This window comes from Mya arenaria, chromosome 11, assembly GCF_026914265.1.
Source record: "Mya arenaria isolate MELC-2E11 chromosome 11, ASM2691426v1".
Taxonomy (NCBI): Eukaryota; Metazoa; Mollusca; class Bivalvia; order Myida; family Myidae; genus Mya; species Mya arenaria.
This window is the reverse complement of record NC_069132.1, coordinates 46,168,474-46,183,978: the sequence shown is the minus strand read 5'-3', so window position 1 is coordinate 46,183,978 and position 15,505 is coordinate 46,168,474. Positions and strand designations below refer to the sequence as shown.

Here is a 15,505-nt window from a genome sequence, read left to right as displayed (position 1 = left end):
TTTGTCATCATGGATTTATTAGGCCCTAGAAAATTGGTTTGTGGGTGTCCTTAAATTATCTCTTTCTGTCTGCACCAACATCTACGGTTACTTGGTTTTACCGATTTTATAGTTAGGGGCTGTTTTGTATACTTGTTTTAATGAAAAACCTATAAAAACATCTGCCTATGATCTATTTTTTTGAAGAAACATTTTACATGTAGTTTCTTAATTACCTTAAAACTGTAAAGGTTTGCTTACATTAAACATCATTCTTTTTAGTGAAAAGTAATGTAACTCAAAGTTAAAAATTGACGGATTTATAACCCTTGGTTAACCAAATTATTTTCAAAGACAGGAAATGTATGAAACATAACAAGTACCATAACTCTTGGGACAACTGTTCCTTTATTGTTTCCCTTGAAATAAAGTGTTATAGCAAATGGATTTACTTTTTATGACAACTTGAACAATTTAGGATGGAAAAGAATGAAACTTTAAGCATTGATGGACCACAAAAAATTATTGCAGTCATCGAAATTAAACTTTTGGATGAACAAGCCGGAATTCTTAACCTAGTGCTTGGCATCATACTATTGTCACAACTGCCAAATATGTAAACATTATGTATTTATAATCATAGTCAAAACAAAATTTACATTTCATTATCTTCGGCATTTAATTCTAGTTTAATTTTTTGAAGACAGAAGATTGCATATGTTTGTCTCTGTGATGTCAGAAGGAAGCTACCTAAAATGACAAAGTGCAGCATCCTCCCATATCTCTTGCTAAATCCCTTTTAAATTTAACCCTTGATGTTTGTTTTTTCATGGATAGGAATAACTATATATATGTCACTTTAATATATGGTCTAAAGCAACATTGAAATGCATGTCATAGTAAGTCAATGTATAACATACCGGTCCCTTCAAATTGCCCCCCTTATCACACCCTGTGATGGCTCTAGTTGATGAATAAAATAAAGTTTATATTTTGCCTGAAAATTCAGATGTTATCAAATATCCTATTTCTACCATTATTTAAAAAAAAATGATGTATAATATGTCAATGAACTTGGGTTAGACAAATGCATACTTCAGTTGATAATTACATTTCCTGGATGTATCTGTGGAGTTTCCGCTTAGTGCTGTAAGGGCCTTGTATATAATAAGCATCTTGTTTGATTAACTTTGCTTGTGTAAACAGAGCAGGTGGTTTAACTGTATTTCCAGGCCTGTTAAAATCTTAATTCTGCAGTTTTGGTGGATTTATATTCTGATCTTTGCCAATTCCATGAAGTATAAGTTAACCTCCATGCTTATTTAAGTCACCTGTATTATTTCATTGATAATGATCGATTCCTATATGTATGCAAACACCATTTATATACATCATCATATGTGAGTAAACTTCATTTATATAGAATTATAATTGGGCTTGTATTAGATACATTAAATTTTGCTGGGTGTCAGGAAGCAATCTTTTACAAAATCTAGTTTGTGTGGTTTTAAAAAAATGTTGATGGTTTGGGTAAAAAAATCACAAGCAATTGCTCATTTTAATAGGTTTCTTAGGATTTTCACCTACTTCTTGATGTTTTCTTGAGGTTCTCTTCCTGGTTTGCAAATACCACTAAAGCTATATATAGATGCTATTTCGGTAAATTTTTTTTACATTTTTGAAAATGGTGCGAAATTAGAGCAATATTTTTACAGTTACCAACAAATGTATGCAGTGACTTGTTTATTGACGGTAGTCCCAATTTTAGTCCAAATGAGGTATTATCAGGAAGGCCCCAGACCCATTCCTAAATTGGTCGAGAGAAAAACAACTTTACTATTGATAATTTTATGCCAATTTATATCAATGAAAAATCAAATGACCATGAGCTGTTGATTTAACCCTTAAGGTTTTATTTAGCCATCAAACAGTGTTATTAACTTTATAAATTGTAAGTTGATTGTCCTGAGTATCAGTTGACTTACTCTGTACTTTTACGTGTTACAGCTTGTTGTGTGACTATTGTAACAGGGAAATATCCACTGCATAAACAATATCTGCCAAGAGTTCATTAAGTTAACCCTCTAGGACTTTGACATTTGCAGCTACAACTGTTATAGTTTTGAGACACAGACCAAATTATATAATTAATTTGTTCAGTTGGTTTAATTTGCCTACTAAAATGGATTAATAAGAGGAATGGACATGCAAGTCACAGTGGTCGAAATTAGTTAAAGGTTGCAAGCCCTGCACTGAGAAAATGCTTTCTGGGCTTGCTCAGTTTCTTGATCTAGCAAGTCTGTTAAATAAAAATTGATGCCAAGCACTTGTGTCTGGAGTTGAAAACCAATTTGAAACCAAAAACAAAAAATAAGGCATGATCACCAGAAGTTTTAATTTCAATGACTGATTTAATGATACATACAGTCAACAAGTCATTCTCTTTCAGTTAAAGAAATAAAAGTTGTTTGCTATTCAATGTTATGCTGTTTAAATTCCTACCGGTGAGAATTGTGAGGGTAGGGCTGGCAGGCACTATTTTATTGTTAAGATATGGGAAGGATTGCAACATTAATAATATATTGTGAGTTTCAAAGGCAAATAATAGGGAAAAAAATGGCCTAGTAAATTAGTATGAAAGTATTGGTTAAGATATTAAGAATAAAATATGTATGTCTCTGAGCAAGAATCTGAGTAAAGAATTGGCAATTGTGAGATGGTGAGAACCAGAAAAACAGATCCTAGTCAAACTCACAAACGTTAATCTGGAGGGACCTCACAGACACCAACAAGTATAAAATTTTTGACTACCCAGACTTTGTATTCAATTTTAATACTAACTAAAACTCAATTCACACAAATATACAGCAAAATAAAAAAGATGATGACGCTAAGATAAAATCCTAAAATGAAACAAGCTCAATGTGAACAATTTGCAGCCTGGTCATATAGAAAGTCAGTATTCTTTAGTTCCAGGGTAAAGGTGAAAAGGTTTTCATAATCTTGATCCTTAACTACTTAATTAAATGTCACTTTATATAGTATCTTGTTTATGATAGTTGTTATTGTACTGCTTCCATATTCAGGGAAATGTAGTTTTGATTGATTTATGTTATAATTGTTTTCATTTATTTCAGGTTGCTATCAAAATCATAGACAAAACACAGCTTAATCCTTCCAGCTTACAAAAGGTAAGTGTAAATGATTGTGTGATTTTCAATGAAGTTGGATGCAATTAACACACCGCTGGTTGTTGTTTATTCACCACCATTCGCTTGAGTTATAAAGAGATAATATGTTCTGTCAATAAATGATAGCGCTTGGTTGTATAATGGAATGGACTACATGTACTCTGAATTTGGACAAGTCACCAGGAAGAGCGAGGCTTCATATTAAGTCATTTATCAAGCTAGAGGAAGGGGAGGAGGTCTCTCTTGGGAGAAGTCTGCCTTAACTGGCAGACGTCATTGTTTTTTTAGCCGAGGGGTGAGTTCCCTTGGGAGGAGGTCTCACTCAACAGTCAAACTAACTTTTTTAATGGAGGGGGAAGTCACTCTTGGGAGGTGAAGTCACCCTTTTTGGTCAAAGTTATTAGGTTTTTTTACCAGAGAGGCAAGTTTCTTTCATATAAGACTGTAGAAGATACCCTGGTTTTGTAGAACTTTTCCCCACCTTAGTGTTAAACCTCCGAAATTTCAATGTACATGTAAGCTTGAACCATCAAAAAATATGACAGATACAGATACTGTAGTTTTTGATGTTATGTGAAATCTGAGGACATTTTTTTTTACTTTTCAAAATGAACCTTTGCCTTTTCAGTTATTTCGAGAAGTAAGAATAATGAAAATGTTGGACCATCCTAATATAGGTAAGTGTGAATAAACCAAAATCTATTTGTTTATGTTTTTGGGGCTATATAGATCTATATATAAAACTCCTTTTTCTTTGAAGGTGTAACTTATAAATTTAACATGTTTCAAATAGGTATGAAGCTGTGAGCGTAAATAGCTGTACAATTTTGATATCTCTTGTCCTTCAGTAATTGTAGCATCATGACAACCTAAAAAGGAATACACTTACATTTAAGCCCATCTTTTTTTTGTAGATAAAAAAATCAAGGTATTGTAATAGCATTGGTGTCGTTCTCGTAAGCTTCATTGTCGATTCGCAAAAACTATAACTTAACTGTATGTCAAAAGCATTTGAAGATACTCACATGACACTTAATACACACTCATGTTGCCAAGGACAATACACACATGTAGAGCAAAGCCCATAACATAAATAATTGTTCACTTTTGTCCCTTTTCGACTAGAAACAAATCCCAGACAGATGAGACTTGGCATTATGTGTGTGCTTCTTTTTTAAAACTTAATTTCTTACTTTAACCCTTTACTTCATAGATACGCAATTTTACTTATCTATCCATAGCTTCATAGATACGGATCTTAACGTTTTATCCATAGCTTCATAGATACGTAATCATACGTATTCGTAATGTAGGGGCATTTATTTTCATACCTGATGCTTGTTTATGCGCTATAAATTCATATTCATGAAGTATAAACATCGATAAATACAATGCACTAAAAAAAACACTATGTTACTATTTAAAGAATTTCGGAAAAATCGCAAAATAAGGTCACTGGTATCAAAGATGCGTAAAACGTTGACTGCGCAGGTTTGTGGGCATTCCTGTCTCGTTTTCCTCGTGGAAATTTACACAATACTGCAAGTTATAATTAACTACCAATAATACAACTATATTTTATTGATCACGCGCCTGACGTCACAGGTCATGGTTCGAAAACGTGTCAAAATGTCGGCCATGTTGGATAAACAAAAAATCATCTGGCTTGTATAAACAAAGACCATAAATCATTATATGGGACATATGTGTCACTTCTGTTTCGCTAATCCGGTCATAAAAATGCGCATCTGCTTCTACAAATTGAAAGTAAGTACAAATGTGTTATAAAATAATGACTAGCCCTATTGTTAAACTTTGACATGACCCAATTTAACATCGATCAGCTGTTGGAACACGTGTTTTCGAATACACAAGAATGCATTGTAGAGCTAATTTCTGCTCTTGTTAACTTCAGTTAAAACAACATTCCTGAATAATGTCATTTATATTTCAGTGTTTGTCTGACGAATCGGAACATTCTGGCTTCAATTAAAATGAGTTTGAGACATTGAGTACGACGTCGAGAATTCAGATCTCGGCGTCACGCACACAAGGATACGAGCAATGAGGATTTTTAAAATCAAACCCAAATGACAATACATGGACATGCAATAAACGATATAAATTTAGTAAACAATAGCATGCAGGCCTCATTTAGTAGTTGAATAATAACTTTATTTGTTCATTGTAGTGTTAAATAACCGAAAGTTATACGTACTGTGACTGTTGATCAACTTTTTTTTTTCTTCTGTATCATATATATAAATATGCCGTGCTTCTTTGTTGTGAACTATTTTTTAATTCTGTCCATCTTTGTTTCAATTCAGGTTGCATTAAATGTATTATAAAAATATGTTGTTTATATAATATTTCGTGTTATGTTTGATAAATAAAAGTGTAATAAAAATTAATTTTCATCAAATTTGACATATTTTTCTGTTTGTTTATGAATATCATGCGGAAATAATTTAGATAACAAAATAAAATTTATATGACTGGATTGGAAATTTAATTCTCTATAAACTTTACATTGATGACTTATTGATTAAACCAAAAGAAATACTAAGAAAATAGGTTTGTAATACATTAGGGTTAAAATTCCAATAATATCAATAATCTCCTATGAAGTAGGGGTACTGATATGAACTGATAAGCCATGAACTGGCAGCCTGAAATGGCTTAGGTTTACATGAAGTAAAGGGTTAAATCATGGGTATGCATTTTTTCATGTTTTGTTTTTTAGGTCAAATTTCCCATCAACTGTACATGTATGTATTATATTTTTCCATTTCAGTTAAGTTATTCGAAGTTATAGAGACAGAGAAGACGTTATATCTAGTTATGGAATACGCCAGTGGAGGTAAGATTTTGTGTGGACAGGCAAAATGTTTCGCAACATTATTTCCGTATTAATGCATGTATATTTGTCGTTTGGTCATTAACGGGAAAATAACAATGTCGAGACCGTTTCATTAGGGTCTGTTCCATTCTGTGAGATTATACATTTATGTAAAGGTTATAAATCCCCAGCTGGGTTCTCGACTGTTTTTGAAATGTTTGAGTCACAAAGGCAAATATTTGAGAAAAAAAAATGTAATTACATCTGTGCTGAAGATAAAAAGATGCACATTGGTATAAAATCATACCATAGTACTTAGCATGCATGTTTCATTTCTGAAGACAATCTAATGACAATGTTTTTTTGGAGAAAAAAATAGATGCAAATCAAAGTCAGATGGGTTTTATCGATGGATATGACAGTTCTAACAACATAGTGTGACTTGTTAAGTGCAGCAGTTAATTGAAAACTTAGCAAATAGATGACCAGTCAGTAACTTTTCCATCAAAAGGAATTCTTTATTTGTCATTTTTTGCACAATAAAACATTCCCACCCCCAGTTAACTTGAAAGAAAATATTACCGGCATATCACGACAATAAATTAGTAATTAATCAGTTTACTGTGAAGTAGTCTTTAATCTTCTTCCTTCAATGATTTCATGTGTCTGTGATCATTTTATAGTTACAAAAGACCTTGGAAGTTCATTTACCCAAGAAAATGAACTCTGAATACTCTAACAATCTCTTGTTAGATGCATGTAGGTCACACCTTACCAGATTGATTTGCAGAACACTGGTTTTCTTGAAATATTGCAGTCCCTTGTTAGTTTAAAAAACGCTCCTGTAGATATAACTGGTACTTATTGTGATGTCAATTGACATGATGGGTAAAATACCTGATTTGAAAATTACTTACTTTTCCTTCCTGTTCACCTTACACAAATTGAGCGCACACTTAAAAATGTATAAAGCCCACACAAAAAAATCTATGTGTATTTGGATTACACATAAACTTGTAGATATGATTGTTTTAAAACAAACTTGGCAATCACCAAAGGTTGACTTAAAAAGACTTAGTGCTATGTCAGTTTCTGTGAACTGCAGCATGATAAATGTACTGGTTTAATTTTTTTCTTTCTGTAAAAATTGTTTCTATTTTTCAGGGGAGGTGTTCGATTATTTGGTGGCACACGGCAGAATGAAAGAAAAAGAAGCACGAGCTAAGTTCAGACAGGTGAGATGCTTATATTTTTAGGGCATGCTTGGTAGATTCCAAAATTTCAACCAATCAAGTATCAATTCACTTTTTGAAATAGTGACCTGTAAAATACCAATAATGATTTAAACACATGCAATCAGTACTTTTAATCAGTTGTTATCAATTAATATTATACCTTACATAAATGTGTCCCTTCTTTGTATATATAAAGTCAATCGGTCTGTATATTAATGTATTCTTAAAAAACACAGTTTTATGACGTCCACTGTCTATATCATATTTTTGGCCGGGCCGGACCTCGCCAAAAAAGTAATATGGACCGGTGACGTCATACAACTGGTAAGTGTAGCTTGCTATTTTCACAACGGCAAAAATTTGTTGCAAGTAAAAATTAATAGCTTTGTTCAATAAAATACATCAACAGCACTTTTAAAATGATGAAAATGTTTGGTATAATATAAGAAATATTAACACACCACTTCGGGCCATATGATATTATAAGGACCGGCCAGTCAGCCCCCAAAGGTGAATGGACCTTGGCTAATGACTTGGTCCATATTCTCTTTCGGTGGCTGACTGGCCCGTCCTTATAATGTCATATGACCCTCAGTGATGTGTAATATTTCTTAACAATTACCTTGGTTATCATTTTTCACTTTGAGTTGTTATCAATTAACTACTTTTGTCATCAGTTATCATATGAGTTGTCATTGGTTACACCATTTTAGGGGTTGGTTATTGTCTATTTTCTAATTGCATGGAATTGTTATTCAATTTGGCAAAGTTACACAGCTGATTTGGTACAATGATGACTGTAACAGAATTGAACTCCAGTTCATTAGATGGATATTTCAGAAATTAGGCAGTTCATTGGCCCATTTGATTACCCCTTGATTTTGTCTTGGATAAAGAGAAAAATGTAGACAGTATTATGGTCAAAAGTGTTAGGTGATAATCATTAATGTGATCTTGGTTTGTTTATATTCACAATCACCATTGCTTTTCTCTACCATAAAAGCTTCTTTACTGCAAACTTCCCTCAATGAATTATTTGTGTAATATTGACAATTGAACAGAACTATTTTTAAATTTAAACAGTGAAATGGTGTTAATACGCCATACTTAACTTATCACTGATACTTGCAATAATTGCATCAGGTAACTTGGCCATTCCATGCAGGAACTCAAAACCTGACATTTTCATACATTTCAAATTTTACACTAAGTGTCGGTGTGGCAAATATTCCAGCATGACTGTCAAAATATCAAATTAATTAATGGAATTTTTCCGACATGAATGAACATAAACAATTGATTTTGAGTTCTTTGGAGGTACCAATCAATAGATATGCATGTTTTCACGCCAACACCAGTGTCATAACACAAAGAAGTCATCATACATGCTTCTTGAATGAATTCCTATTTATGTCGCCATCATGGATGGGGAGACACATTATTTTGCTTGGTTGTCCGTCTGTCTGTCTGTCTGTCACAAGTCGTTTGCGCTCTGTATCTCTTGTTCACCATATTCAGTCGATGTGCGGAGAGCATGTTACAACCAGCTCGGTTCAAGGTCACACTTAAAGGTCAAAGGTCATATGATTACAGTTTGTGTCAACACCATATCTCTTGAACTGCTTGAAGGAATTTGAGATAACTTGCCTTAAATTTTGACCATATTGAAACAATGTGGAGAGGTGGAGACCTCAGGGTTTCTTGTAAAGAAAACAACTGTCTAGTTTGACCTTTTGTCCAAAACCGAACTTTTTTTCCAAAAGTCAAATTTTATTTTTATTATTTTGACCTAGGACATTCGAGATCACAAAAATACTCCTGAAATAAATTTGTAACCTTGACAAAAACATGGTAACAGTGTGGAAAACGGGACATAACTGATTATTGGATGTGTTTGGTCTTTCATCATTTAAGAATTCTCGAAACATGTCTGACTCATCAGCCAAGTCTGGTAAAATTTGAATGGGTCTGCTTAATTTTTTTGCTATACTCCCTTAAGACAAAAAAAAAATAGAAGTATGAAAAATGAGTTTTTTTAATAAACAAGTCTTTCATGATGTCTGAATTCATTTAAAAATCATATTGTTTGTAGGTCATAAATTAATATTATCCTTTCATTGTAAGTATTGCTCTACAGTTTAGACCTTTTTAATTGCCATTTCTGAATGTAGTCTAGACAGATAACACAATGAGATATTAGTTTAAAAATTGATACGGAAGTATTCTGTCAAAAAAATGAGACAGAAAGGTACTGCTCAGGACTAAGAACTGCTTTAAGCGCCTAGAAAAAATAGATCATCATCAGCCGTGGCAGGCTGGCAATTTTGAAAATCGGTATTGACACATTTGAGTGTGAAAACGAAAAGGTTCTATGGCTTCTCTATTGAACATGTGTTAGAACAATTGTGCTTGTCATCCTTGATTTTGAGAGTGAAGATTGTCAGAAAGCCTGAAACATCTGAGGAGTGAAAACCAAAAGTTTCCATGTGCCAATTGAAATCACATAGTTTCTTTTAGCTCTCAGTCCCTAAATGGAAACTGGAGGCAGGTGGCGACTGTTTATTACGTACAAAACACTTCATAGTGATGTATTGATTTGGCTGGGAAAATGCCGGATTGTGATACGTACAGTAAATGCCAATTGATTTTCTATAGTAGATGCCAAACTCTGAGTTCAGCACAACCCATGGTGTACCATGATTATTTAATAGTTACAGAACTGCATGTGAGGTTGTTAAAATAATGTTCCAGTAATTGCCTCTTATAATTGTACAAAAGATATGTATCTTTATTTGGTTTGTCTTGTTGTTTAACAAGACAACAGAGCAATGTCATGTCTTAAGGAAAGTTTGGTCGCTGGAGAGAAATCTATGTACATGTAATTGTAACGCAGAGTGCTTTATCTGTCAATTTGAACATTTTCAAAATGTATGTAATTAGGATATTTCTAAGATCAAATTATAAGTGAAAAAATGCACATGACAACACAAGTATATTAACTGGTCAATTATACTGATGTTTACCTCTGTATGATTTATAAGATGAGGTATGCTGATTTCAGAAAGAATTAAACTAATTATTCTTATGAATGAAAAAGAATATGATTGACACGATCATCCACTTTGTAGTGAATATTCAAGCAAGCTGGTTGCAGTTGTGCACACTGGTAATACTGTAGACATTAAAATTTCATTCATTGGTGTAGTTTTTGAACATTCTAGGAAATTGGAAGTGCCTTATTAGTGTACCTGAGGGAGAAACTTGGTCCAGTCTCATTTATAATATAAATAATCAATGCTCTTGATCAAGTTGTATTGCTCTTGTGTTTGTTTTATAAATGATGAATGTACACTACTTAGATAATGGTTTGTTCATTATTGGAAATAAAATTTATCCTATCTTATCTTTCAGATAATATCAGCAGTTCAGTATTGTCACCAGAAGAATATTGTTCACAGAGATTTAAAGGTGAGATTCACTGCATTAAAAATGAATTGTAAAAAGGAAAGTAATGAGATATAGGTCTTTTTTTTAATTTGACCTACCTCTGACATTATCAGAAAATGCCACAATCACTTGCTTTCAACGCATAGTACTTAGCCAAAAATAAAGATGTCGCGAAGCATTGAAAACACAAAGTGAAATCTTTGTCCGGCAGTGGTGTCATCGGCAGCGTTATTGTTTGCGAGTTTGTCCTCAAATTTGGTATACACATTGGACATGGTTAGTATGTGACCCTTATTTATTTTTTGGACAGAAGGTCAAAGGTCAAGGTCATGGTAACTTTTTTCAGAAAAATGATAGATGCTCCTAAAAAGGCGACTCATAATTTGAGGAATTGTAGTTTCCTCTACCGAACCCATTTTTGCATTCAAAGTCCTAATATTACAAAATGCATAGTTTAAAAAAAATAGGCATCACAAGGAAATGAAACAGAAGACTTTGTCCAGAAACATATTTTAGTAAACCACTATGAGGTCTTTTTGTGGAGGGAAATAAGTGTTGAAGGCCTTTTATTAGATCAGTCAGATTTCTCCCTGTGGAATTGGTTAATGAATTTTCTTCGGCAATGTGTGAAATCAATCTGCTCTGTCTTTCTTGTGTCATTTGTCAGAATGGTAAGAACATCCATGAAAGGGTCAATGCACTCAGCAGTTTGCTTATATTCTCATTTAATAGGTTACAGGATGTAAGACTCTTTTTGAAACCTCAGACAAGCTACATATTGCATTATCTGTAGGAGATTTCTGTCACAAATAGCATGGCCAAACATGATCTAAGCCATAGCTGTAATCAAAATTATATGTGAGCACATCATTAACTTGTATTTTATCAACTAGTGAGCTACTTTTAGTCTTGGTAATGGAAAAATTTGCATTTGCAATAAATAGACAGAAAGAATGATATATAGTTATCTAAGATTATTCAAAGCACATACAACAAAAACAACCTTAAAAGATTGATTCCTATTTTTTGTGTGTTCATGCAATACGAACACTTGGGCCTGATCTGGCAAATCCAGCAAGCATGCTTGAAGCTTTACATTTTCTTTGTCTGTTTTAAGTGTTTGGAAAGTAAGTTATGAAGTATTTGAAGTAAAATCAAGGACATAAATTTTTTATCGCTTTGCTGAAAAGAATAAGAATAGCAGATATTTGAAACATCGTTTGCGAAGATGTATATACGACCTTTGCTATTGGGTATACTACATAGTATTTGTCCGATCATAGTGAGGAAATAAAAACAATGATGTTAGGAGTCATGAAGCTGTGCAATTCATGCAATATTAAAGTCTAGCTCTCTCATAAGGAATATGTCCCATGCAATGTTACTATTGAGTGGTGAGAGTAGCCTAGTGGTAGAACTGTTTACCAAATGTAGTTTGGTTCCAGTCTCACCTATGACACATTCTCATAGTCTCCGAAGGAAACCAATACTGATATTTTCAAAAAAGGGAAATATAAGAATGATTGATATAAGCTAACTGCTGTTTTCACAATCAAACTTAATCAATAAATAACAACAAATTTACAGTTTCTGACCACTTTCAGGCTGAAAACTTGCTGCTGGACGCAGACATGAACATCAAGATTGCAGACTTTGGGTTCAGTAATGAATTTGTCCCTGGCAACAAGCTTGACACGTTCTGTGGGAGTCCTCCGTATGCTGCACCAGAGTTGTTTCAGGGTATGTAGACTATTATACCCACTCAATTAGAAAAAAAACCCTATTTAGACTGCTGTGTTCAGTAACAAGTTAGCCTAGGGAGTTTGCCATACGTGGCACCAGTGTTGTTGCAGGGAAGGAAACTTGTTATTGGGCTGGATTGTGTTGTTGAGAATGGTCTAGTGGTATCGTTGTCCACCTCTCATCAAAGTGTTGGTTGGATTGAACCCCACAAGGATGAGAATTGTCTACTGATATAGCAGTGGTTGAAATTAATTAGGACCCCAGGCCCTGCACTGCTAAAATGTCTTCGGGGCTTGCTCAAATTCTGAATATTATATAGCAGGGCTTGTTCAAAACTTTGATGACAAGCAATAGTTTAAGAATTAGGGCTTGTTCATCCAAAATTCTTATTTCGATGATTGTAAAGGTGTCCGTCTCTCATTCAAGTGGTCGTTGAATTGAACCCCGATAGGTGCAGGTGCAGCTCTCTAGGTATTAACCCTGGCAACAGACTTCAAAATGATTCCTATTCATGTTGCAAGATTTATCAATTTATATTTGCTTGTCTGATTTTTAAAACAAATGACAAGCTATTGTCTTCACTTGATTGTCGTCGTCATTTTGTGCTTGGGTCAATCACATGCAAACTATCAAAGCTATCACTTTCAAATTTTGGAACATCTGTTCACTATCAAATGTACAATATGAAATAAATAAACCGTAAAAGGATAAAATCAGATGAGTGTTGAGCATCCGCAGGCGGTGCTCTTGTTTAAATTTCAGTAATTTCATTTGTCTAAATTTTTATGGGGAGCGCTGCACTTAAAATTTGAAATGAAACCAATTATACTTCTATAAATTGCTTCACAGATGGAGCTGTGTGCCTTGTGTCTTCAGAATGTTTACTTTTAATACAACATGAGTTTAGATAATACTGATTCATTACTTAGGCAACTTACAGGTAACTATGTAGTTTATTTGTTTAATTGTTCAAGATCCTCTAATTCTGGGGAGATCAAAAAGTATTAATTTAAATCTAGAAAATGTATTTTTTATGGAATCCCCCTTAAGTGCAATTAATCGATATGAAGCAGAGTAGAGTCAGAGCATGTCACACAAAATGCAATATTTGTACCCTTGTGTAATATTAAGGTGATTAATTATAGAGGGATATGCAAACAATTGTACCATTAACATAAGGCGTGTTCTTGCAGCATTGGTGAGAATTACTGGAATGACTAGATCAGGTTGATATATGAAACTGATCAGACTTGTTAACACAGCCTGTTTAGAAGTCGTATGAGCTTTAGTCATCACAGCCTTGATCATTTCAAGAGAATGATACTAGAGATTGTTTTAAGAATGTTTGATTGATGTCTTTGTAGAAAAATATTGGTAATAAAATACAATGCTTAGTCGGTGTGTCTGAACAAATCATGTTTTGTTCATTAAGGTGTCCTTGATAATTGTTCAATAAAACACCTTATATCATAAATGACATGGCCAGCATGACTCCTTGCCACTGAGCATAAAGTGAATGTTAGATTCCTGGCCAGGACCCAGTTTCCCAGCAAACATTAGGCACATGTTTAATTCCTGGCCAGAGCCCAGCCTTCAACCAAGCATGAGGTACATGTTCAAACTTGGCCAGGGCGCAGCTTCCCAGCAGGCATAAACCACATGTTCATACCTGTCTAATCATGAGGTACATGTCCTATACCTGCGGAAGGTGCAGCTTCCCACCAAGCATAAGGGGCATGTTTGATCCCTAGCCAGGGGGCTGCTTACAACCAAGCATAAGGGGCATGTTTGATCCCTAGCCAGGGTGCTGCTTACAACCAAGCATAAGGGGCATGTTTGATCCCTAGCCAGGGTGCTGCTTACAACCAAGCATAAGGGGCATGTTTGATCCCTAGCCATGGGGCTGCTTACAACCAAGCATAAGGGGCATGTTTGATCCCTAGCCAGGGTGCTGCTTACAACCAAGCATAAGGGGCATGTTTGATCCCTAGCCAGGGGGCTGCTTACAACCAAGCATAAGGGGCATGTTTGATCCCTAGCCAGGGCGCTGCTTACAACCAAGCATAAGGGGCATGTTTGATCCCTAGCCAGGGCGCTGCTTACAACCAAGCATAAGGGGCATGTTTGATCCCTAGCCAGGGTGCTGCTTACAACCAAGCATAAGGGGCATGTTTGATCCCAGGCCAGGGGGCTGCTTACAACCAAGCATAAGGGGCATGTTTGATCCCCGGCCAGGGGGCTGCTTACAACCAAGCATAAGGGGCATGTTTGATCCCTAGCCAGGGCGCTGCTTACAACCAAGCGTGAGGGGTATGTTGGATTTCTGGCCAGGGCGCAGCTTCCCATCAGTCATGTTCAATTCCTTGCCAGAGTGAAGTTTCCTATCGAGCATGAGTTGCGGTTTATAAGTGGTCTTCAAGCTGGACAAGTGGGCTTTCTCCGGGGTATTCTCAGTTTCCTCTACAGCACAAGACCACATTTTTGCTTTATATCTTGCAAATTATTGTGACAAGCATTATCTTTTCATTACTTGCATCACAGTCATTCTACAAATCGTTAAAATACATTTGAATGCTATTTTCTTTTGCAGGAAAAAAATATGACGGTCCCGAGGTGGATGTGTGGAGTTTAGGCGTTATTTTGTACACTCTAGTCAGTGGTTCCCTTCCTTTTGATGGCCAAAACTTAAAGGTACATAATTTATTTCCATATTTTCAGGAGTCTCCTACTTTCTGAATGATTTGCTTAGAAGTTGAAATTTGTCTGTTATGCTCCTTGCATTTTAGTCACTGTGTTGCAAAATTTGAATTTTTGATGAGAAATCTGTTTATCTTAAAAGAGCAGTTGCACCTCTTAAAAGTATTGGATGCAGAAATACAGACAGTTCTTTCTAATAAAGTAGTAGCTTCCTTTACCAATATTGATTTGGCAGCATGGTATCAACTTCTAACGGGGTAATTGTTCTTTTTGAGTAGGATTTCCTGGCATATGAATATTGCTTCTTTCAACAAAATTTGTATTGGTGACTTGAAAAATAATATGCTTATTGTTGCTTTCAATAAAATGATAAA

General features: G+C 34.6%; 1 protein-coding gene across 8 annotated transcripts in view; it reads left to right on the top strand.

Annotated features, from left to right (window-relative positions):
• LOC128209136 (MAP/microtubule affinity-regulating kinase 3-like) overlaps nt 1-15,505 on the top strand; it is a 52,284-nt gene that overhangs the window by 4,383 nt on the left and 32,396 nt on the right. For all 8 annotated transcript variants that reach the window (XM_052913021.1, XM_052913023.1, XM_052913020.1 and 5 more), the window contains exons 3-9: nt 3,117-3,170; nt 3,799-3,847; nt 5,965-6,030; nt 7,174-7,244; nt 10,656-10,712; nt 12,296-12,431; nt 15,025-15,125. In XM_052913021.1, the coding sequence (XP_052768981.1) occupies nt 3,117-3,170; nt 3,799-3,847; nt 5,965-6,030; nt 7,174-7,244; nt 10,656-10,712; nt 12,296-12,431; nt 15,025-15,125 (534 nt within the window). The remainder of the gene's footprint in view (nt 1-3,116; nt 3,171-3,798; nt 3,848-5,964; nt 6,031-7,173; nt 7,245-10,655; nt 10,713-12,295; nt 12,432-15,024; nt 15,126-15,505) is intronic.